Raw genomic sequence first — 24,313 nt, forward strand, 5'->3', positions numbered from 1 at the left:
CGGTTGGAAATGCTGAGATATTTATAGTTGTGAAGAAAAGTAGGGAGAAGCACAACAGTTCAGCATATAGTTCCTTTTAAACTGAAGCACAGAAAGGCAAAATTTGCTCCAACAGTGATACCTTGAAAAAATGAAAAATCTAGTGGCATCCGCTTTCAGTTTCTCAAGGGCTCTTGAACTTGCAAATACCCTGTCATGTTTTTGGATGAAGTCCAGACCAGCAAGGGGTCATGTCACTGCTTCTCCTGTAACCCTGAATGCTCTAAAATGTTCTGCTGCTGTCTGTTAGGCAGAAGCTCTAACTCCAGCAGCCTGGTTGTTACACCACAGCCACACTCTGGTAACCAAGGCTGGTGGAGACTACTAGCCAAGTGACACAACACACTTCTAGTCCAGAATTTCCCCAAAACTACCTTTGCCAAAGTGTCTGGTCCTCTCCTGAACCATTCAGAGAAATAATAAGGTTAATTTGATCCTTCAAAGAGACAATACCCAGATGCTAGCCTCATTACCTGAAGTTAACAATTACTTCTGTTCAGACACAGCACTGAGTAGGTTTAGTTTAAAAATCAAGTTTTTAACAAAAGGATATAGATTAAGTGGTGCCAAGTTCAAGAAATACAGGCAGGGAGAGTTACAACACGTACAAGTGAAAATACTTATCTAGAAGTCTAAACCTCAAGCAAGCAGGGTTCGGTCTTTAAGATGGTTTCTCTCACCAATGATTCTTTGTCCAAAATGGCTGGCTTTCTCTCAGATGAGATCTCCCACAGAAGTGCAAGGTGCCAATTTCCCTCGTCATCTTGGGTGAAAGACCTTTGCCTAATCAGGTTTCTCACCTATATTCAGTTCCCAAAGGCTTCAACCCTCTTGTTTGAAGGACCCATCTTTCTCAGCATGCCCTTTTTCTGTCTAGTGATAGATGACAAGATGGTTTCCTCTGTCTCCTTGTAACTTCCAGATTCACTTTTGTCCCCTGACTCCGGGTGACCTCATGCTGTTCTTCCATTGCTGTGGACTTCCCATCCCCCTGCTGATTTTCATGTAAATAGAGTTTTATATAAAATAGTTGGTTTTGGTCATGCCTTGATTAATTTAATTGAAGACAGGTAGATAGATGCCTTTCCCCTGTCTGTGAGAAAACCTGTTTAATCAGCTTCTTTTGTTTGGTCACAGATTTGAAAGCATAATATCAATGATTGTTTGTAATTCCTCATATAGTTCTAATACATACATTTTACAATGATATTAATCACCAGTGTGCATTAGCTTTCATAAAAGACCTTACTTAATACACTCATATAATAAAGCAATATTGTAGTCAGTCAGTTGATTGATTTACTTATTTAAAGTTCAGAACCCACTCAAGAGACTGTCTTCCCACCCTCCATTGCTAGGTTGAATGATTTGTTAACCCTTTATGTAAATGTGTCTTCATTGTCTCTGCCTAACAATCAAGCTGGTCAGCCAAGCAAATACGCTTTCTATTGTTCAGGACAGACTGGACTTAGGCATTCCTTGTCAAACACATTCCAATAATATAATTCTAGGAGGTTTCAGTAATTCTTTGTACACATCCCATACATATATCATGCAAGAAATATTAATGATCAGTGAGTTTAGTATTTCAGTGATATGTGACATACCACCTATTATGTATGTTATGTATCATAACAGTATATTAGGTGTAGCGAGAACGTCAGGCCTGGCAGGAGTTGCTGACACAGAGTAGTGAATCCTCCATGGGCCTCCATCACACTCCCCTTGTTTGTTTCAGTAGATTGTGGAATTGTGTGTGAGCTTATTGCTACCATCCCAAATCTCAGTAGATACGTTCATTCTCAAGAGTTATATACCTTAAATTGTAAAATTTCTTGTAATTGCTATTTTTTCTATTCCAGGCCTTCAGGAATCTCAGTGTAGTGTCCACTGTCTTCAAAAATCCTCATAATAATTTGTTGTGGTATACACTGAAAGTAAAGCATTAATAAGGGTTTACCATTGTTTGTCTCTTTCCAGTCTGATACGTAAGATATTTGGCTCTCTATATTCTCAACCAACATAATGAGTGAATTGAATTTTGTGTCTGAAATATAATGTTTTGTCTCCAGCTGCTCAAATGGAGTATTTAAAACTGTTGGGAGATGATTGTTGGTTATTGCTATAATCTGTGGTGCCACCAAGACCGTATTTCATCGTCCCTGGCTTCTGCTATCACTTGCGCATAGTGTGTTTATTCTTATATCTCACACCAGATTACAGATCTGATACACACTTCTGTAATTTTGCAGTTTTCAGATAAGTAAATGGTGTGAGTTTAGGTTTTAATACTTGGAGGAATTGGAGTCGGGGCTTCACACTCCTATAGTATTGCATGTTCTATATACCAAAACTTTCATGCCTCCTAAAAGTAATTTTCAACTTTTAATTAGGATTTTGCAATACATTCCACTATTATACAAATTTCATCTTCCATGTATTTACTTTGTAGTGCAAGCAAGCAGAAGCCAGGGCACTCATGGTTTGAAGCATGTTCTGCATTCTTGCATGACTATAATAGCCCATGGGTTAAAAAAAAAAAGTAATGACTTTTTGTTGTGCATATATAGTTCTTCGTGCAGGTCCTTCCATTTTACAGTGATGGTTCCATTATTTTCTAAAGGCAAAGAATGTGGGCAAAACATGATAAAAACCACAATTAAATGCCAATTTCTTTATCTTCTCTGTTAACTGATCATGGATATTATAGAAGCCTTGCTAAAATACTTTATAAAAGGAAAACAAAGAAATAAAGTAGAGAATTAAATTTAAGATCTATGCCTAATCACTGTTGTTTTAACAGATGTTTTATTCAAGTCTGTGGATGCAGACTTGCCCTAAAGTGGATTTTTATGTAAGGTATGCCAAAGCACTAGTGTTTATAATTTTGTATTTGAGATAAATCTAATCTTGAATACTACAGTACGTAATTTTACTCCTGTGTAGATACTGCATGTTTTAAAAATATATATTTATTTATTTTTATGAATCAGCATAGTGAGAGAACCCATTGTTTCCAGGTGGTAGTTTATTCTATCACCCAGAAGGTGAAAAATTCTGAATTGTTGAGATTACTCTCCATACGAGGTAATTTTGATGCTCATATTTCAGATCCATTATTCCAGCTAAAAATAGCTTCTGTTTTTTTCTGTGTGTATACACATTCTCATTTTGTACCAATTTTTACCACTTTTCTGTGGGCAAATGTTGTTGGAACTGGGGCTTTTACATCCTGAACACTTCCTTTCCAATTCAGGTTCACTTAGAATACTGGTTAATTTCTAGAAAAATTGAATAGACCTTTTTTCTGAATATCATACAAAGGTAAATAAAACAAGAGAATTCAATTCCCATATACCAACAAAGTTCTGCCTTTTCAGCCTGAGAGCCACACGTTATTCTGAAAGGATCCAGAGGCTGCAGTTAGTACTTTGGGGCAGATTGTATGTTCTGTTCTGCTCACTTTGTACTCCTCAGCTGGTGCAAGGAGAGTAGAAAGTTGGAGGACATAGAGCTGTTGTAGCTGGTTCCTACTTCCACACATTCTCAATGAACAACATGGGCAGCGAGTATCATAGGCCAAGGGAGGCTAATCCTCCCGTAACCCAGGCCATGGCCCCGCCCGTGTTCCTCCCCTAGGCCTCGCCCTTGCTCCCCCTCTCCCCTGAAGCTGGTGGGGGCTCAGCTCCAGCTGGTGACATGGTCATTTGTTAACTCTGGTACTGATGAAGGAGATGCTGGGGTACCAGTTCTTTCCACATCAGCAGCGTATTAAGCAGGTATACACCTCCTCTACCTTTCAGTCCTGACCTTTCTTTTGGTCCAGGACTTTGCCAGGGCTGTGTCAACTATAGCCCCTTCAATTGAATGAGCCAGCGAACCCTCAGGTCTGTTTGCACTCCACCCCAATATTCCTCTTCCACAGGTTGTGGAAATAGGGCTCGTTCTGGAATCAAAATGGGAGACCTTGGTACCAGGAATCTCCTCGGCTCTCCTGCATTCGGCAACACAGATGTTTTCATGGTGGCTTTCACAGTCCTTGACATCAGTACCATCAGATATTCTAGTACCACTGTTCCCTTTGGGACCTACACTGCTTCCTACACCAGCATGCTCCCTATTGACAGTACAGGATCCATCAGCAGTGCCTCCTCGATCCTCGTTCTATGTGATGGATGAGTCTGACTGCATACTCACTCCTTCTAGTCTTGCTCCGCTCTTACCTCAGGATCCCTAGGCTCCTCTGTCTGAATCAGTGTCGTCATCCTCCCACTCTCCATTACCCAACCGGCATCAAAGGCTGTCCATGGACAGTTACGGTTACTAGGACTGGCGTGCATCTCATGGTCAGAACGGAGGTCCCTGGCCCAGCGCCTACTAGCCTCCAATGCTTTATCCATGTCAGTGGCCTCCATTGAATCCATGGGCTACTCCTTGGTTGCAGAGGTCTGCTGTTTGTCTTGCTCACAGGCGAGATTGCCAGCCAGTCCTGCAGTGGTGTCCGTCAATCCGCCGCAGACCCAGTCACTGGTGGTCCTTCTCCGTGTGGAGCCTCCAGAGTCATCCCATCTGGGTCTGTCAAACCTGGAGCAGAATCCAGCTTTGGTTCAGTTAAGAACCTTGTCTTTGTCTCTGGATGATGCTGTGCTGCCTGGCTTCTCCATCCCTACTGGAGGATGTTAAGAAGTACTAAGACCTTTTGCAAAGTGCTCTTTACTTCGGTATCCAAATGGAGATATTGCAGGAAAACATCCATGAACTGGTGAACATTTTACAGCCGGCTGCCCCTGGGAAAATTGCCCTCCCTATCTGTGACGCACTTCTTGAACTGACTAAGGCCTCTGGACCATGCCAGCTTTGGTACCATGGCTGAGCACATGGGAAAGCGCTGTTTCATCCTCGTGCAGCAATTTGAGTGGTTTTACTCCCATCCGGCCCCAAATTCCCTAGTTGTAACTGCAGTGAACGAGAGAGCCTGGTGAGTCAGGTTTAAGTCCACCTCCAAAGATAGGGACTCCTAAACAATTAGATCTAATGGGCAGGATGATCTACCTTGCAGAAGCGTATTGCTAACCAGCAAGCCTTGTTGCCCAAGTATGGCGTTGTTAACTGGATAGCTATGTCAAAGTTCAGACCAGTAGCCCAAGGCCTTGTGCATAGGAGCTAAGACATCCTTGTAGTCCGTGCTCTGCATTATGGACAGTTCAGACAGGGAGACAGCCTCTGCGGTCACCATGAGGAGGGCTTCGTGGCTTCAGAATTGGGATGTTGTCCCCAGTGTCCGGCAAGCCATTGAAGATTTTCCCTTCAATGGCCAAATGATGTTCTCGGACAAAACTGACAAGATGTCACATTCCTACAAGGACTCTATATCTACCCAGCGGTCCTTGGTGGTATACATGCCAGCAGTGAAGAGGCAGCACTACAGCAGCCAGCAGCAGTACCCTCTGCAGCGCATGTTTGGCCAGCCATTTCCTCCTCCAAGGCATAGCAATAGATCCCACAGGAGAAAGCAGTTGGGCTTGGGGTTTGAGCAATTCACATGCCCTACCCTGTCTCCTTCCAAGTGCCCATTTTGATTCCTCAGTCCAGTTGTTGTTTCTCCCTCCTCATCTCCCCACCTTTGGGGACAAGTTGGCCTGCTTTCACAATGCTTGGAGCTTGATCACTACCAATAGCTGGGTCACTACTAAGCACCGTCAGATCAGGTTATACCATCCAGTTCCTCTCCACATCTCCTCACCACCCTCCCCTCCTCTTAGGTACCCCTCTCACAAGATAATGCTCCTCGAACAGGTCCACGCTCTGTTGGTTTTGGGAATGGAGGAGGAGGTTCTACCAGAACACTGGGGTCATGGCTTCTACTTCCAGTACTTCCTGGTACCCCTCCCTTGGATTTGGGAAAGACCTATCCTCGGCCTTCGTGGCCTCAACAAATATATCCAGTACATGAAATTACCACTACAGTGTATTATGTAAATAAACAAGGGGAAACACAAACAAGGTTGCTCTGCCTGGAGGCAATCAGTGACAGTTCTACACTGAGGAGAGCATTACTCTGATAGCCATTCACTTGCCTGGGATTTAGAATCATCTTGTGAACCATCTCAGCAGGTATTGTTCCCTAAGTCACAAATGGTCCCTGAAAATAAGGGTCCTCCAGGTCATCTTCACAGCTTTGGGCATCCTGACAATCAACCTGTTCACTACAGAAGACAACAGGAAATGTCATCTGTTCTGCTCTCAAGGGGAGTTCAGTCCAGGCCTCCCTGTCAGATGCTTTCCACCGCAGTTGGCAGTCAACTCTCCTGTACACCTTTCCCCCAATCCTGATCATCCCTCAGGTCATCCTCAAACTTAAGGCAGATCAGGATGAGCTTATTCTTGTTGCCCTGGCATGGCTAAGACAGTGCTGGTTCTCTAACCTTCTCTCTCTCTGTTCAGCCTCCCTTATCGCTTCATTTACATCCTGAGGTACTTAGTCACAATCACAGTGGCACTTTGCATCCCATTCTCAGCTCCCAGCATCTCATGGCATGGCTGCTTCATGGCTGAATGAAGAGGAAGAGCAGTGTTCGACGACTGTCCAGCAAGTCCTGCTCAACAGTAGAAAGTCCTCTAACAGAATGGCCTACTCAGCTAAATGAAAGCCATTTTCAGTGTGGTTATTAGCCAGTGGAATTCAACCGACAATGGCTTCTATCCAGGACATCTTGGAGCACCTGCTACATCTTCAGATGTTGGTGCTTGCACTTAGTTAATTGGAAATGCATTTGGCAGTGATATTGTCATTTCATCCCTCTGTTCAGGGAAGATTAGTCTTCTCTGATGCCATGATAACAAGGTTCTTAAAAGGACTTCTTTGTCTACATCCCCTGGTCAAACAGCTGTTTCCCCAGTGGAACCTAAACACAGTCCTGGCAGCTCTGATGGGTCCTCCACTTCAGCTGCAAGCATCTTGGCCCTTTACACTGTAGTGTCAGAAAACTGCTTTCCTGGTAGCGATAACATCTGTAAAGGAGTGTGTGTGAGCGGCAGGATCTAAGGGCAAAGCTTCCTTATAAACAGTTCTCCAAAAACAAGGTGACTTTATGACCACATCCAAAATTTGTGTCTAACGTTGTCTCAGTTTCATTTGAACCAGGAGCTATATTTGTTTTTTCCTAAGCTGCATTCATCTCGAGGGGAGCATTGTCTCTATATCTTAGATATCAGGCCTTTTATCTGGACAGAACTAAACAGTTTCATGTTTTGTCTTCATTGTTTGTCTTGTATGCAGGTCACATGAATGGTCAAACTGTCTATTTGCAGATGATCTCCAAATGGATAACATCCTGCATCAAAATGTCATATGAAATAGCCTCAGCTATGCCCCCCCTCACTGGGTGTGAGCTCATTTTACAAGGGCACAAGCAACATGCATATCATTTCTCAATGTGTTCTTTTCTGTATTGGACATTTGAAGGACTGCTATTTGGTTGTCGATACTACATTCATGAACCATTACACTCTAACCTTATCTTCCAGGGTGGATACAGGCTTTGGTAGAGCAGTCCTGCAGTCCTTGTTTAGGTAGACTCAGAGCCTTGCCTCCTGGGGGTGGGTACGGCTTGTGAGTCACCTAAGTGGAAAACACAGCTGCAACAACTCGAAGAAGAAACAATTGCTTATGGTAACTGTGGTTCTTTGAGATGTGATGCTGACGTGTATTCCACAACCCACCCTGTGTTCCCTCTGCATTGGAATCTTGTGTTTGGTGCAAAGGAACTGAGGTTGGGTAGGGGCGGTGCCGCCTCATGTAGCCAGTGGAGGGGCTATGGCCACAAGTCACAAGCGCCACCCCTCTACGGGTACTGGGAGGCAAATTTTCCTACTCAGGTTTCTGGGGGCACACGCATTGAAATGGAATACACAGCTGCATCACATCTCAAAGAACCACAGTTACAGTAAGTAACCGTTTCTTTCTCCTTTCCAGCTGCTAAGGGGGTAAAGCTTTACATTTCAGACAGTTGTTAAAAGAAGATCCAAAAGATGGAGCCTCCTTTTCCAGCAGCTGGTAGTTTGAGTTGGGGTTGGACTTCTCATCATGTTGTCACTGAAGCTTCCTACCCTTATTTCTATATCTGCATATGGCTATTAGGTGTCCGTGAATCTTCTCAAGCTCTGTTCTGTTTTAATTACTATATATTTAAGTCCTGGATGAAGTTCTGAAATTACTATAAAAATCAGTTTCAAATGGCATAGTCCCTGACATCACCTCACCCCCTCAAAACAGCCACATTTCTAAGACTAATCAATATTGAACTGGATTTTTTTGTTTTTGACTTTTCAAGACCCTGTAGATCATGGTTCTCAACCAGCATCCCAATCAGCACACATCTGTGCCCCTGTGACATCCTCAGGGCCATACACATTGTATATATATTGTGTGGATATGGCCCACATAACACAGAGAGAGCTGCACAATGGTAAAATAGATTGAGAACCACTGTTCTACATTATAAATTCTTTTGAGCAGGCACTGTCTTCCCTGTAACACAATTTGGCCCTGATCCTAATTTGTTCCTCTGTTAAAAAATGAGTGCTACCATTAAAATCCGATAGAGAAGAGAAGGGTGATAGGCTGCAAGTTTAAATTGAAGGCAACAAGTAATGCCAGAGAGAAAATTCCAATTTGGAATCCATGCAGCATTTGATTCCTTAAAACCAACAGCAGCAAAAAAAAAAAAAAAAAAAAGCAGCCTATTAAGAAGTGAGAGAGATGGATAAGACATTGTCAACTATAAAATGGTGAAAGGGTTCCAGACCTTATAGTTATGGAGATATACCTATCTCATAGAGCTGGAAGGGACTCTGAAAGGTCATCAAGTCCAGTCCCCTGCCTTCACTAGCAGGACCAAGTACTGATTTTTGCCCCAGATCCCTAGAGTGGCCCCTCAATGATTGAACTCTCAACCCTGGGTTTAGCAGGCCAATGCTCAAAAAACTGAGCTCTCTCTCCCCTTCTAGCAGCAATGATTGAGAGAGATGTTAGTCCTACCAATGCAGAGAAGATATGTGCTGAAATATTCCAGGACTCTGGGAACCCCCTTTTTTTTTTTGTAAGTGTTTTTTATTTCAAAATCCATTTTATGGTAAGTAACATATAAAATCTTTAATCCTACATTTTCAAAATTTGTCAGAAATTCTTCTCATACCTGATATTAAGCATACCAATTTCTAGTAAATTAGTTACTCTAGTCAAAAGTTAGAGAGGATAGAAAACAGAACTTGGCATTGGGAAGGGAAGCTAGCCTCTCCTTAACTGTGGAACCTTTACTGGTGGTGTCATACTGAATATGTTTGATTTAATAAAAGTACTGTGCCTTCCCTTAATTGTTCCTCCCTATTTCTTTGTACCTTAGCAGATTTTTTTTTCCAATCTTGAAACCTGGAACCAGTGTAGTAAATTGTGGTATTACTTAACATATACTGTGTCAGTATGTATTGTGAAATTTCCTATGTTACTCTACGAGAAACATTAGTAACAGATTTATAAGTTGCTGTTTCTTTTTGTGAATCTGGGTTTAATGCTAACAATTTGTGCAAGGTAGTGGAAGCAGTTGTGAGGTAAACATGATGAGTAATCTGGACCTGAACGCAGAACAGATTATGTCATTAAAACAAGCTCTTAATTTAAAGATCTATTTAATTAGATGGGAAGCAAGAGAAATTCCGCACTCTTAATTACATTCAGGAAATATCATTAAATTGTCTGAGAAAGAAGTCTTTGGAGAATCCTGAATCCTTAGTTTAAATATCTCTACCTCTGAAGAATCTGTTGAAGGTTAATTCTTGGTCACATGTTTAAATAATAAAAATAAAGCCTTTTCATGATTAACTCTGGCCTGGAATCCTTACATGCTTATCTCTTTTGGGTCAGAAAAAGTATGAAAGTATATTTGAGGTTTTAAATTGGAACATTGAAGGCAACCAGCAACTTGTCTAAGCCTTGTTGAATGTAGATGTTTTGGGCAACTGGCGAAGGTATTGCTTAGTTATCTGGTATGACAGATAGTCATTGTTAATTATACAAAACTACAGTAAACTCAAGTTTAAAGGCATAATAATAACCATATGTATCAAATCGCTTGAACCATTACATGATGAATTCACAATGTAAGATTACCAGACTGTAAAAAGCGTAATTTTATAAGTCTGTATCAGGTATGTGTGTTTGCTCAGAGTATACTGCCCAAGTAAATAGAAAATCACAAGTGTCAAAAAATGTAAATTTCCCAGTTTTAAAGAAAATTCAGAATGCCTACAACACCACTTCAAACAAAAATGTTAAAGATTTTTTTCATAACACTTTATTTTCTGCAGGATCTACATTGCCTTTTAATAAATAATTGTGGCATAGTGAATGGCTTGGAAGAAATCAGTAATGGAATACTGTATATTGAGCTTTTCAACTTTACTTAGTTTATACTATAGCCATGAAACAGATGTTTTTTGGTTGTCAGTTGGATTTTTGTTTTTTGTAAGACATTAATATATTAAGGCATAGTCTCCAACCTCTAAATATTTATCAAATAACTTACCTCAAATTTTTATTACACAACTCAGTTAATATAACAGGACCAAGTCACATATATGATAGTAAAAACATAGTCAACAGTGTCCTGCTTTTTAAAACATACATTTGTGAATTATAGAAATATATTATTGACCTACATATATTTGTAATATTGTAGCTAAAAATACTTGAGTTTAGCGTTTTGATTTCTTCTTTAACAGTTGATGTTAGTACTAATCCAAAAACAGCAGTCTGGGAAAAATATATATTGCCATATATCCCAGAACAATGGCAACTGCAGTACAGAAAATGACATTTGAATAACATTCTGATAACTAGCACTAACCATCTGGTTATCCTGATCCTTTCCAATCAGAAGCTGGAAATTAACAATGGCCTCTTCCCTCTGTTTCTATGCAAATGCTACTTAACTCCAGAAAGGTGATTTACCCACCTGTCCCAATGTTCTAAATTCACCATGTGGTTTTACTCAGTGAATGATGTCCCCCATTCTGCACGTTGGGAGGCAAGTATATGGCTAAAAGTATGTGTGTTCTCTTGCAGCAATGGACACAAATGCCACTTACCATTTATGAGGTTTACTTTTTAGTTTCAAAATTGATGTTCCGTGAATACACCAAGTACTGGTGAGCTAATATCTTTCAGGGAGGTGGATACAACTTAATTTAACAAACATCCATCCATTTTAGTACACAAAATATTTTGGACAATCATCAGATTTGTCAGACAACCAGATTTGATACACACATTGCCCTTGGAATAATCACCTTAAAATTGTTTTTCTAACGTACTAAATGATACGGAGGGGAAATTGGTTCCCTAGTTTTAAACATTTTTATTAAGCTTCTTTTTAAAGTAATGCTTTCATGGAGTATTGTTGTGAATAGCGTAATGGGTTAATACTCTAGCCTGTTGATGCTGAAGGTTTAAGTTCATCTGTATTTGGCACAAATATAAGGATTTTAGACCGTGTTGTTTCCACATTATTTATCCATGTTACAAAACCATCTCTCTGCTAGCAATCCTTGGGGAACACCTGGTACAACAGAATATACTTCTAGCTCAGCTGAAATAGTGTGGTAGTTTTACATTTCATTAAGGGCTTGTAAATGCTTAAAATGTTGTAAATCTAAACTATGGAGGCTTCTAGTGAAAGAATTCTAGAAAATATAATTCAGGACCATGAAAGTAGGAAGATCTGGTATCCAGCCTGTCTAAGAGAAAATAAATCTCACAAACACACTCAGTTACTTTTGATAAACTTAGTTAGAACACGTCAACTGTACCATGTTAGTATGAAAAAGATTGTCTGTAGCGTCTTCTCTTTTCATCTGTAGCTTTCCTATTTTCTCCTTGCATTAATTTTAATCTTTTTAATATTTCAGTCACGTAGTGTGGACAAGCAACACGCTGTAGTTAACTATGATGCCTCTACGGATGAACACTTGGTGAAGGATTTGGGCAGCCTAAATGGGGTAAGTCAACAAATCCAAGATGTCTTCCTCAGTCATGTAAGGGGCAAAGTCAAATGTTACAGTAATACGAGAGCATGATTGTGTTAAATTAAAGTTGAAATAGAGGAAGTTCTGAAGAATAAAAATGAACATGGTGTAAGTATTTGTACAGCATATATCTCAGTGGGTTCCTGGTCCCTGACTAGGGCTCTTAGACACTATGTTAATACAAATTATAAACTGTAGCATTTCAGAAATACAAAAGCAACAAACCTCTAGTTGAATAGGTCAATATATAAGCACACTAATAGGTGGTATTGCACTCTCTAAAATTTTAGTGTTAGGGAAATCATACTTACTCTAGGAAATCGTGTTTAGCCATGTTAATAGTGCATTGGAATCCTTTTTCCTCTTTTTTTGAAAAAAGGATTTGTTATACACATATGTGAAAAAGTTATCCAGTAGTTGATTTCATATAAAATTATTTTCCCATAGTTTATTTTGTAATTTGTCTTTGCTATTTTAGCATATCTTCTTTTTTCATTGTAATTTATCTGTGAATATAATGTAATAAATGTAAGATAGTGGATAGAAAATCTATAATATAGTAAACAGGCAATAAAGTTCTCAAGAACAGAACTGTTCATAAAAAGCTTCATATGATCTTTTACGTTTTAAGGCACTTCTAGGGATTGCGTTTGCAACCTGCTGGGTAAGTGTGTTAAATATATTAGTGTACGTCATAGTAGTTTGTTAAATTTAGCGACTGTCATATTTTAGTAGTCCTTTTAGACATTACCATATGAATTTTATATAGACTGTAGTCATATCCGAATTAAAGAATGTGGAGTATAAAACGTGTTTATATTACAGTAAAACCTCAGTTACGTACATCTCGGGAATGGAGATTGTTCATAACTCTGAAATGTTTGTAACTCTGAACAAAACGTTATGGTTCTTTCAAAAGTTTACAACTGAACATTGACTTAATACAGCTTTGAAACTTCATTATGCAGAAGAAAAATGCTTTTTTTACTACCTTAATTTAAATGAAACAAGCACAGAAATAGTTACCTTACCTTGTCAAATCTTTTTAAAACTTTTCCTTTTTTTTTTTTCAGTAGTTTACATTTAACACAATACTATACTGTATTTACTTTTCTTTTTTTATGTCTCTGCTATACCTGATTGTGTACTTCAAATTCCAAATGAGGTGTGTGGTTGACTGGTCAGTTCATAACTCAGGTGTTCACAACTCTGAGGTTCTACTGTATATTTAAAAAAACGTGTTCAGCTGTGACTCCTGGGACTGTACTTAGTGAGACTGCCATCTCTTCACTGCACTTCAATTCCTGTAATATTTATGACAAGCTAAATCAGTATTGCCCATGTGTTTACTGATAGTCTTTGGTTTTATTTTTTGTTTTAATCTCCCCAGCATCATGCCTCAGACATTCTGTGATAGCTCACCCAACATGCAAAGGATACATATCAAATGATTCCTTATTTTCCCAAAGTTAAGGTAGAGAATATTAGGTCATGTAAGGACTACATTCATATTTTTACCCATCTCTTCCTTCTGAACCTCGCCCATTTTCTGCTAAACCTGATGCCCGTATCTCATAATTTTCATTGATATCACAATGTCATGCTTCAGCCAAACAACAGTGTTGCTGGGCAGTGTATACAGTAACTTCACACCTTTCACAGAACTAAAAAATTGAACATTGCCTTGGTACACATATCACAACCTAATTTCATTTATGTGCTAGCAAAATGATCTCAGCTAGTAATATATTGGATGCTTTAAAAGGATCATTTTCCTAAAGCTGAAAACAAGTATGAGCAAAATAGAATCGGAGGAGAAATTTAAGACCAATTTGAATAATTTCAGATTCTTGCTTATGTTTAGGGTGTTTTGTCTTTTTATTTTATTTTATTTTAAAAGGGGGTAATTCCTTGCTTGGCTCCCTTTTTTAGTCGGCCCAGATGGCATAGCTCAACCAACTTCTGTGCAGTTTTTTATTCTATTTTAAATGACAGTCTTAGTAGCCTACTGTTGAGAGGTCATGCTGACGTGTGAGGAAAGTTAAGGAGGGATTTGCCAAACCCAATGGTGTCCATGCAAGCCCAAATGGGTAGGTAACAGAATGGATAAGAGGCTGCCACCTCTGTTCTGGTAGTGGAGCCTGAGGTGTTTGTGGGACTTCTGCTCTCATGAGCCTTTATTGATCTCTTCACAATGAGAATTACTGTGTTCGTATGAATACAGAGAATTGTTGCTTTGGTTCCAGACATGCAAAAACAGCCCTGTTCAGTAAACTTAACACAAACAGCATAGGCTGTGCTGGGGGTCACCCCATCTGCCCTGTCCTCTTCCTTCTTCACATACTTGGCCAGTAACTCTACTGTGATCTCTGTAGTTCGACAGTGGCACCCTGGTCAGCAAGGCATTTAGACATACAATCATAAAAAAAAAGTTTCCCACATTTAGTTTAGCTGAGACTCAATTTTCTTGTCAGACAAATATTCATTAGTTCATTGTACTTCACTGGTATGATGGCTTCTTTTGTGCCATGGTCCAAAAATAGTTTAACAGTGATCACAAAGAAGCAGGTGCTGGTGAGAAACCACTTGCAAGAGACTTGCATAGGTAAGGGGCTGTGACGGTGCTGCCCGTAAGAGTCAGCTGAGGTCACTTAATTAGGGTGAACTGCAAACAAAATGCAGACAAACCCCAGAAGCTGGTGGTTATTCCAATTCTTAGTTTTACCAACCAGCACAGAACAGCTTCTACAGTTCCTCACTGGTTACTCAGAAGTTCAAACACCGCAGTTCCCTTAAAGTGCCCAGCCTCAGGCCTCCATCCAGACACACATGTCAGATATGATGATTACTGAAAATCTTATCTCATCATATAAAAGAAAAGGTTCTTCCAATCCCAAAGGATCAGCCACATACCCAGGTCGAATTATAATTTAGATCTTACCCAAAAAACACGTTATAGCCAATTCTTATTAACTACGCTAAAATTTATTAAAAAAGAAAAGAGAGAGAGTTGGTTAAAAGATCAATATACATACAGCCTTGAATTCAATTATTGAGGTTCAGATACATATTAGAGGTGAGCTTGTAGTTGCCAAAAGTCCTTTTAGAAATAGTCCAGAGGTTATAGTTCAATGTCCATATTCAGGGTGACTCCAGTCAGTGACTGGGGATCTCAATCCTTATGGCTTAAGATTTCCCCTTCTTGAAACCCTAAGCAGATCTGAGATGAAGTAGGATCGTGTCCCAGGGTTCTTATACATTTCCAGCAGCCTTTCAGCCTGAGAAAACAATAGGCTTAACTATACTTCTAAACATCCTGGCAATTAGCACAGGTTAATTTATCCATTAAACAGTTCAAATGCAGGTTACCACAACCTTCAAAGAGACACATAGTATTATTGTCTATTTCACTCAAGTATCATCACAAATGTTAATATTCCTTTTTTGATCTTTGAATTAAAGTTATAGCAGTAGACAAGACTTGTTTGCTTACATCACAAGACCTGAGCAAACATCTACCCTTCTCCCTCTAATAATGCAGACTTGCATTTCAAAGCTCTAGTCATTTACATATTTTCCTAACCAGTCCCTAAGGTTCACCCATGGGTCAGGTCAGTCTGTGAGTTAATTAACTCTTTCTGGTCCTGTCACCTTCCAACAAAATATTATAGTACGCTCATAACGTCACAGGGGCTTCTGAAAATATTGACCTTGAACTAGCAGAGTGCAAAAACTTGACCAGAAGGGTCAATTGAGTGGTGGTGGGTGCTGTTAGGGCAGCACTTGCTATCTATGTTGTATATGTCCACATGTGGTCAGACAGTTACTACTCCATCCTTAGAGGTTTTTAAGGCCCGGCTTGACAAAGCCCTGGCCAGGATGATTTAGTTGGTGTTGGTCCTGCTTTTGAGCAGGGGGTTGGACTAGTCTCTTCCAACCTTAATCTTCTCTGATTCTACTCATTATGCCAGGGATGGTCAAACCCTGGGAGTGGGGTTTTTAGGGCATCAGCAAGAGAGAGGTTGAAACCTCGAGCACTGGCAGGTGTGCCCCAAGAGCTGTTCAAGGCAGATCAGTTTTTGCCCATGATATGATACTCAGGTTTCTGAATGACCTGGAGTGACTCATCCTCAAGTTCATGACCCTATCCCGCCTTGGGATCTGAACCTGGTGCTTCCAAGGCTCACGGGGTCCCCTTTGAGCCATTAGCCTCATGTTCATTGCTGCTTCTCTTATGGAAGGTTTCCTTCCTGGTCGTAATCACTTTGGCCCGCAGAGTCTCTGAAATTACAGCACTCGCTTCCAAACAACCCTATATGGTAGTCTATACAAAGACAAGGTCCAACTGCAGCGCCACTCTGCCTTCTTGCTGAAAGTGGTGTTGCAATTCCACAATAATCAGGATATATTCCTGCCAGTATTCTTCCCAAAGCCTCATAAATCCAGTAAGGAATGCAGGCTACATACCCTGGATGCCAGATGGACGTTGGCCTTCTACCTCAAGAGGACCAAGCCCTTTTGCAGTAGCAGACAAGATGAAAGGCAGGCCAGTTTCCTTCCAGAGGATCTCCTCATGGATAACCACCTGCATCAGGTTCTGCTGTGAGCAAGAAGGGGTGTGTCTGCCAGCTCTCGTGACACCCTTTCCAACAGAGCTCAAGCTTTGTCAGCAGCCTTCCTTGTGCAAGTACTGATACAGGACATCTGCAGAGCCGTGACCTGGTCTTCAGTCCACACCTTCGCATCGCATTATGCCATTACCCAGCAAACCGAGGATGATGTAAGCTCTGGTAGAGCAGTGTTGCAAGCCGCAAGACTGTGAACACTGAGCCCACTCCAGGGATACTGCTTGAGAGTCACCTAATATGGAATCAGCAAGAGCAAGCACTCAAAGAAGAAAAAATGGTTACCTACCTTTCTTAACTGTTGTTCAAGATGTGTTGCACATGTCTATTCCATGACCCACCTTCCTACCCCACTGTTGGAGTTGATGGCAAGAAAGAACTGAGAGGGTGCAGGACTGGCGGTGCCTTATATACCGGCGCATGAGCACAGCACTCCAGAGGATGCCGGAGCCGATCCTATGGATAGCTCTAGGGGAAAAATCTCTAGCAGCGTTGTATGCAGTGCACGCACCCTTAACATGGAATGGACATGAGCAACACATCTCAAAGAACACCAGTTATGAAAGGTAGGTAAACTTTTTTTTTTTTTTTTTTTTGGCCACCAGGACTGGCAAAAACATATTTTTGTGTTCGTTTCTCATGAAAGACACTCAAGTACCATGCTGACATGCAACCTTATGAAAACCGAGACAGACAGAGAAATGGCTTCTTTGCTTAATTCTGGCAGCCAGAACTTACATGTTAGTTTAAAACCCACAATTGAGATTCTTGAGAATTTTGACACTGGTTACATTTTGGGGAAGGAGTTTCATTTCTGTATTCTCAGGAAAAGTGCAAGTTTCATCCAAAATTATGTTTAAGCGGACAAAACAAATATTTTAAGATTCAATTCCGGGCGTACATTAATAGTTCAAGAATTTTGTGGGTGGTTTTTTTTTTGGGAGGTGGGGGCTCCCAACCTCCAAGATACTTACATCCATTTAAGTTGTGCTATCCCATTACAAAATAATGTAATTATAGATGCCTCCAGTTTAGAATATAGTGGTTACCTAAGCCATCTTTGAATATAAGGCCTCTGGACACGAGAAGAAATTAGATTTCATATGGACATAATCAACTAAACAATTCTCCTGGCACTGAAAGCCTTTCTTTCTGAGATTAAAGATTAGTCTTTGCAGAACTAGACAAGCAGTGCCACAGCAATGCAGTACTTCTTATTCCATGCCATTTCATGTCCAGGCCTCGTTTAATTTTTTCACAAGAGTCAGTTAACATTCTTAAAATAACTGCACAACTGAACATCTCTATGGATTGGATAAACAAGGCTACCAGGAAAAAAACTATTTGAGGGAACAGCATATTGTAGTAATGAACAATTCTAGTACATACTACTAATAAGATTAAAATGGTAATAAGCTTTGTCTGATTATACCACCCTGATTTGCTGATTCTAATATTTCACTTCCTTCTTGAAATACTTTGTTAGGCGAGTAATAGCTCTACACAATTGTTTAATTCACCAATAGGATCATGCATCATTAACCAGTAATGTTAATTATGTAGTGCTGCAACTTCTTATGCAAGATTAGGTTGGTACTGGTAGTTTAATTACAGTTTAAAATATAACTATCTATTTTCTCTTTTTATTTTGTAGACATTTGTCAATGATGTGAGGATTCCTGAACAGACATACATTACTCTGAAGCTTGAAGATAAATTGAGATTTGGCTATGATATCCTTGTTATAAAAATGTACAGCTATTTGCAAGGCATTTTTCTTGTAAAAGTATATTAGCTCTTCTTAGTTTAACTGATCATAAAGTGATCTGATTTGCATGCTTTTCATATTTCTTTAGTATTTATTAGAAGTAAATCTGCAGCCTATGTTCCTTTGCCCATTAAGAAAATATGAATTGTCGAGAACCTGTAGTTTTAGAAATATTATGCCCAGTGGCAAATCAAGAATGGACTAAGGAACGTTCTCTGAAAAACGAGGGCTAAAATAAGAACTTTAGACAGCTAAACTGTTGCTGAATGTTACAAGTTCCCGCTATTATCGGATATTAGCTGTGCTGCTGAAAGTACCATGCTCATCTTAATAATACTCTGTGCATTTCAGTGAAATGTTAGTGGACAGAAGCAGTAACACAGAGAAGGTGAAGAATCCGTAGTGAACAGCTATACGTGCACATTGAGGAAGACAATTCTGGTTACTTAGTGAATGCTGATAAATACCTTGTAACTGGCACAATATTTCATATAAATGCTTTAAACTCGAATTCAAAGAGAAATACGGAATTAATTTGTGCTGGTTGTTACAGTCAATGTCTCTGGTGAGGTTTTCATAAAGAAACTAGGAAGAACATAATCAGCCCAACTCCAGAGAGAAAATCAACGTCTCCTACACTGAGTGGAACAAAATTTCCTGTCTCTATGTATGTTGCCCATCAAGAGGGAGATGAACAAGACGACTTGCATATGGTAAAAGTGAGATTAAGGAATGTGAAATGTACACCCAGAAATATCCTCATTGTAAGTCAGTTTGGTGGGCTGGTGGTTTTCCAGTTTGCATAATGAAATAGCAATAACATCCTTTGGCATCTCCATGTTTCAGAACCCAGTATGTGAGGTGGTAAATAATCACATTGCCCAGCTTTGCAAGAAGCTGTTACGTGCCTTCTCAGCTTTTCCAATGCTCCCTGGAACCATACAAAAGGATAGGAAGAATAGAGCAGCCATGTTACCTTTTGTCTTCCTAGCTAAAAAGGTGATGACTGTCAGGTTTACTTAACCTAGCAAAGGACCTTCCAGTGTCTCTATCTCATAGAGGAGGTTTGCTACTGGAAAAACCATTCCTTCGTCCAGGACCAGACAGCTTCAAATTGGACACTTCAGTTAAATGATTATCATCACTTTCATGGACCTGAAACAGAAGTTAACACAGAAAACTTATTATCTTGGCTGATGCAAACTCAGTGTTAAAGAACTGAAACATAGTCTTGAGTTCCTCGAGGAGGGCCTTAATGTGGATGTATGAATGTCCCAGCAAAAAGGTGAAATCTCTGTAATGTATAGAGGTATAGTATAATGATAGGAGTATAATGTAATGTTAATAGCCTGTTCAAGAAAAGGAAGTTTTGTGTAAATTCCAACATTAAATGATTCCTTAGGGCAACAGCCCATATTCCAGCCTCACAAAGTCAGCCCACGACCTTGGAACCTCTCATTCAGCTCCTTACTGCACTACCCAGATTGAACTCCTCCAGGAGCTATCATTTCACTTCCTATCTATTAAAGTAGACATCTGGATAGCTGCTGTCTCCAATCAGATTAGTTTTGTAGTCTGCATATTTCTCCAGTGAAACCCTATATTGTATTTTTAATTCAAACAGGTAGTCTTCACAATTCATTCATTCCCAAAGTAAATTCAAGAAACGCTCCTCCTTCTGTTAAGCATCAAAATCCAGTAATTAGGAGCACTGACAATCTGAGTACTCATGTCACCTGTATTGAGATCTGCTGTGCAGCCTCATGGCCATCCGTAAATTCAGCATATTGGTGATCCAGTCTTTAGTCAATTTCACTTTTGGAAAAAGTCTTCTTCGCACCGTAGTGGTCAGATGAAGAATAACGGTAACTAAATACCACATTTTAGATGTCCATGTTTAAAGGATGAGTCTGCGTCCTACCCTGGAGGCGCAATCCTGTGAAAATCCAGTTGTAATGGATCTGTGGACTTGAGCATGATGAAGAATATAAAAACTTATGTGTGCCTATCAGAAATGCCCTTTTTTGAGTAATAAGTTCCACAGATCTGGTCTGTACTGCAAACAGATAATCCAGAAAAGAGATGGAAATTTATATCCAAAGATTTTGGGTTTGTTTCATTAGGGGACATTGCCCATGCTCTACAGTAGTATAAATTGTGCTTTTTCTTCTAAGTATAGTTAACACAATATGTAATTTAAGAAAGTACAATTGCATTATTCTGCCTGTGGAAGATGTCATAACTGGAGCTAACTTCAGGGGGCTAATACGTTACCTTGCAGACAAAGACTGACTGACTCTTGTTTTAGCCCCACACTCCAAGAAGACTAAGGTACCCTGTGGACCTCACTACTTGGGGAAAAAAAGAGAACTTTCAATTAAGCACAGATAAATTTTCCAATTCTAGACACTGAGCTAAATGTTAGTATATTAAATGGAAAAATGAAAAAAAAAGATGGTGACATAACCGTTGATAACATACACTGATACATAAGTATATCTCATGATCTCTCATGGTCAATCGTCGTCCTCCCAAACCTTTGTATGCTGTCATTCCTTGTTGTATGCCTAATTTGTAAACTCTTCATAGCAAGGACTAGTCATTTTTATACTACTGTATTTACAAGGTACATACTATATCTATTGTACATATTGTACTGTATTTATTACAAGTAATGAATCACAATGTGTTTATTTTGACAAATATACTTCATAATATGTTAGTCATAAGTGTAATATATTTTTTTAAAAACTGTGATCTTAATAATATGAGACTACATTGTAGTATCTTCTAGACCTTTTAGAAGCTGGATGAGACTGTCAGGGGTTTTGTGAGAGCTTTTGTAAGTAAGCAAAGTAAGAATGTATCACATTTCTAATATTCTTATATTGTTTGGTATTTTCATCCTATTAAGTTACATTTATTCCATTGTAAAGAAAAAATCTCAATTTTTTGCTGTGGCATATCTTAAAGTAAGACTTTCTGTCTGTCGTGTAAATTTTTTGTGGAGCTGTGAAACTTTTCAGGTGGTTTTCCTTATCATTTCATACATACTAATCTTTTTACTGTAGTCAGAGGTGAAATGAGGGTCCCTGAAGAAGCCCTTAAGGTAATAACGTGCAATCACTACTGTCACTGTTTAAGGGTTAACTGCACCTTTGGCCTCCCCTCCCCACCTCTTTGCTTTCTCAAGGGCAACCACTTAAGGTTTCAGGTTTTTTAGCAGTCACCTTTCTCACATGGAGACCCATGTCTCTCTCCAGGCCAGGTTTTAGGCGTGCAATCCCTCTGCACCTCACTGTGAGTTCTCCAGCAGATCTGACTTGGGTCTAGCAGTGGTTCACTCTTTCTCCAGGTGCTAGACTATAACAGTGCAGACCAGTTATCAACCAGCATTCACAAAGCAAAGTACATTTACTCTTGAGTCATAAGCATCAAAGACAAAACATTAAAATTAAAGAGAAAAAAAAACAAAACAGCCACATCATCAAGCAGATCTACACGTATGCTAAAAGCTAGAAGTCACTCCACCTCCAGCATTTGGCTCTGGTAGGAGATCAAGAGTAAGAACACCTTGGGACAGTTTAGCTGTTTCTTTATAGAATTTGGGCACTTGATCTCTGACCGACTGTAACAGGTAACACCAGTCAATGCTCTTCTCCTCAGGGGGAAAAGCTTCAGAGGCTGAGTTTTTGCGTAACTGGCATTGGGGATTTTGTATTAACCACCCAATACCCCAGGAAACCAACTCACCAAGCCAGGACACTGAAAAGGCATTGAACATCTATTATAGCAGAAGTCCATGCCTCCCTGGCACATTTTGATACAATAGTCTTTTGAAGTCCTCATGCTTCCCAAATTTCACATCTGTCACACTTTTATTTATGTATTCTGCCCTTCTCTTTATATGTATAACTATAGTTAATGCAGTTTATTTTAGTTGTGAGATCTTTTTCTTTTTTTCTTAAATGTTGTTTAGCATGAAAAATTTACAAGTCAACTCCAGTTATCCCAAAAATCCTCAGAGGCAGAAGGATCAAAGCCAGTCAGCTCCACAGGTACAGAGCCAAAGGTACCAGATGCCACAGGTGAAGTGCATCACAAAGCTACAGAAGCATTGAAGTCTGAAGAAAAATCTATGGGTGAGATCAATTTTTGTAGCAATACAATGTATAATTAGAGAAGGCAGGTTTTTTCTTTCCTCAGCTATTTCGACAGATACTGTAGACACGTTGCAGAAGAGATTTATTTATATAACATTTATTTATTTATTTCTTGGTAGTCCATCGATCCGATGATGACAAATCTGTGCAGATCATCTATTGTTAGTCTCATGGTGTGCCCTCTGATGATTGTACAAGCCAATTCTAGAGGTGCACATTTTACTGCAGATGGTGCATGGGAAGTTCGCGGTCAGTGGATTGTGTGCTGCTGATGCTCTGTGACGTCATTCGCGTGCCTCTTGTAGACGCCGGCAGCGGTCTTCCTCAAAGGCGATGCAGTTATTTCTAACTGTTGCACGCCACTGTGTTCTGTCGCTGACGGCATCCTCAAGGTCCCTAGGTTTGATACTGCTGTACTGCAGATTGGCTTTGATGGTGTCCTTGTAACGTTTCTGTGGATGACCTATATGCCTGATGCCCTGGGAGAGTTCACCATACAGAAGCTGGCGGGGGATTCTGTTGGCATCCAGGCGGCTGACATGACCGGTCCAATGTAGCTGTGACTCATGATCATCATTTCGGTGCTTGTCATCTGGGCTCTCTTGAGGACCTCGAGATTGGGCACTTTGTCTTGCCAGCGGATCTTCATGATGTTGCGGAGGCAGCGCATGTGGAATGCTTCAAGCTGCTTGATGTGACACCTATATAGTGTCCATGTTTCGCACCCATACAAAAGGGATGAGAGAACAACAGCTCTGTACACAAGCAGTTTTGTTGACATCTGGATGTTGTGGTGGTTTAAAACTTTGACACGCAGACAGCCAAGTGTGTGGCTTGCTTTGGATATTTGTGCGTTGATCTCATTATCCAGTGATCCATCACTGGATATGACACTACCCAGGTATTTAAAGTTCTCCATTACTTTAAGATGAGTGCCGTCAATGGAGATACTCGGGACAGAAGCATTTGATCCAGGTGCAGGTTGATGAAGAACTTCTGTCTTTCCGAGGCTGATAGTCCGAAGAGTTGCGAGGCCTCAGCAAACTTGTTGACAATGTACTGAAGATCATTTTCAGTGTGAGCCATGAGGGCACAGTCGTGGGCAAAGAGTGCCTCAAGAAGGAGTTTCTGCACTGTCTTAGTCTTTGCATTCAGGCGACGAAGGTCAAAAAGTGAACCATCGTGCCGGTATTTCAAGTATATACCTCGGTCCAGATCTTTCATTGCATTGTTAAGGACGCATGCAAAGAACAGGTTAAATAGGACAGGAGCGAGAACACATCCTTGTTTCACGCCATTGGTGATGTTGAAGGGGGCTGATGTGGCTCCATCAGACAATACTTCGCCTATCATGCAGTCATGAGAAAGGCGTATAATCTGGACAAATTTTCTTGGGCAGCCAAGTCGTGTTAGAATGGTCCAAAGGGCTTCCCTGTTGACGGTATCAAACGCCTTTGTCAGATCTATGAAGACAGCATACAGGTGCATATTCTGTTCAATGCACTTCTCTTGTATTTGTCTGACAGCAAACACCATGTCGACTGTGCTCCGGCCAGGTCGGAAACCACATTGACTTTCAGGTAGATTTGCCTCGGAAATACTGGCTATTAGGCAGTTCAAGATGATGCGGGTGATGA

General features: G+C 40.2%; 1 protein-coding gene across 11 annotated transcripts in view; it reads left to right on the plus strand.

Moving 5' to 3' along the window:
* Window positions 1–24,313, plus strand: part of CEP170 (centrosomal protein 170) — a 198,888-nt gene that overhangs the window by 61,313 nt on the left and 113,262 nt on the right. For all 11 annotated transcript variants that reach the window (XM_039530488.1, XM_039530494.1, XM_039530491.1 and 8 more), the window contains exons 3-6: window positions 12,004–12,093; window positions 18,400–18,478; window positions 21,564–21,622; window positions 22,493–22,655. In XM_039530488.1, the coding sequence (XP_039386422.1) occupies window positions 12,004–12,093; window positions 18,400–18,478; window positions 21,564–21,622; window positions 22,493–22,655 (391 nt within the window). The remainder of the gene's footprint in view (window positions 1–12,003; window positions 12,094–18,399; window positions 18,479–21,563; window positions 21,623–22,492; window positions 22,656–24,313) is intronic.

Source organism: Mauremys reevesii, linkage group 3 (assembly GCF_016161935.1).
Source record: "Mauremys reevesii isolate NIE-2019 linkage group 3, ASM1616193v1, whole genome shotgun sequence".
Lineage (NCBI taxonomy): Eukaryota > Metazoa > Chordata > Testudines > Geoemydidae > Mauremys > Mauremys reevesii.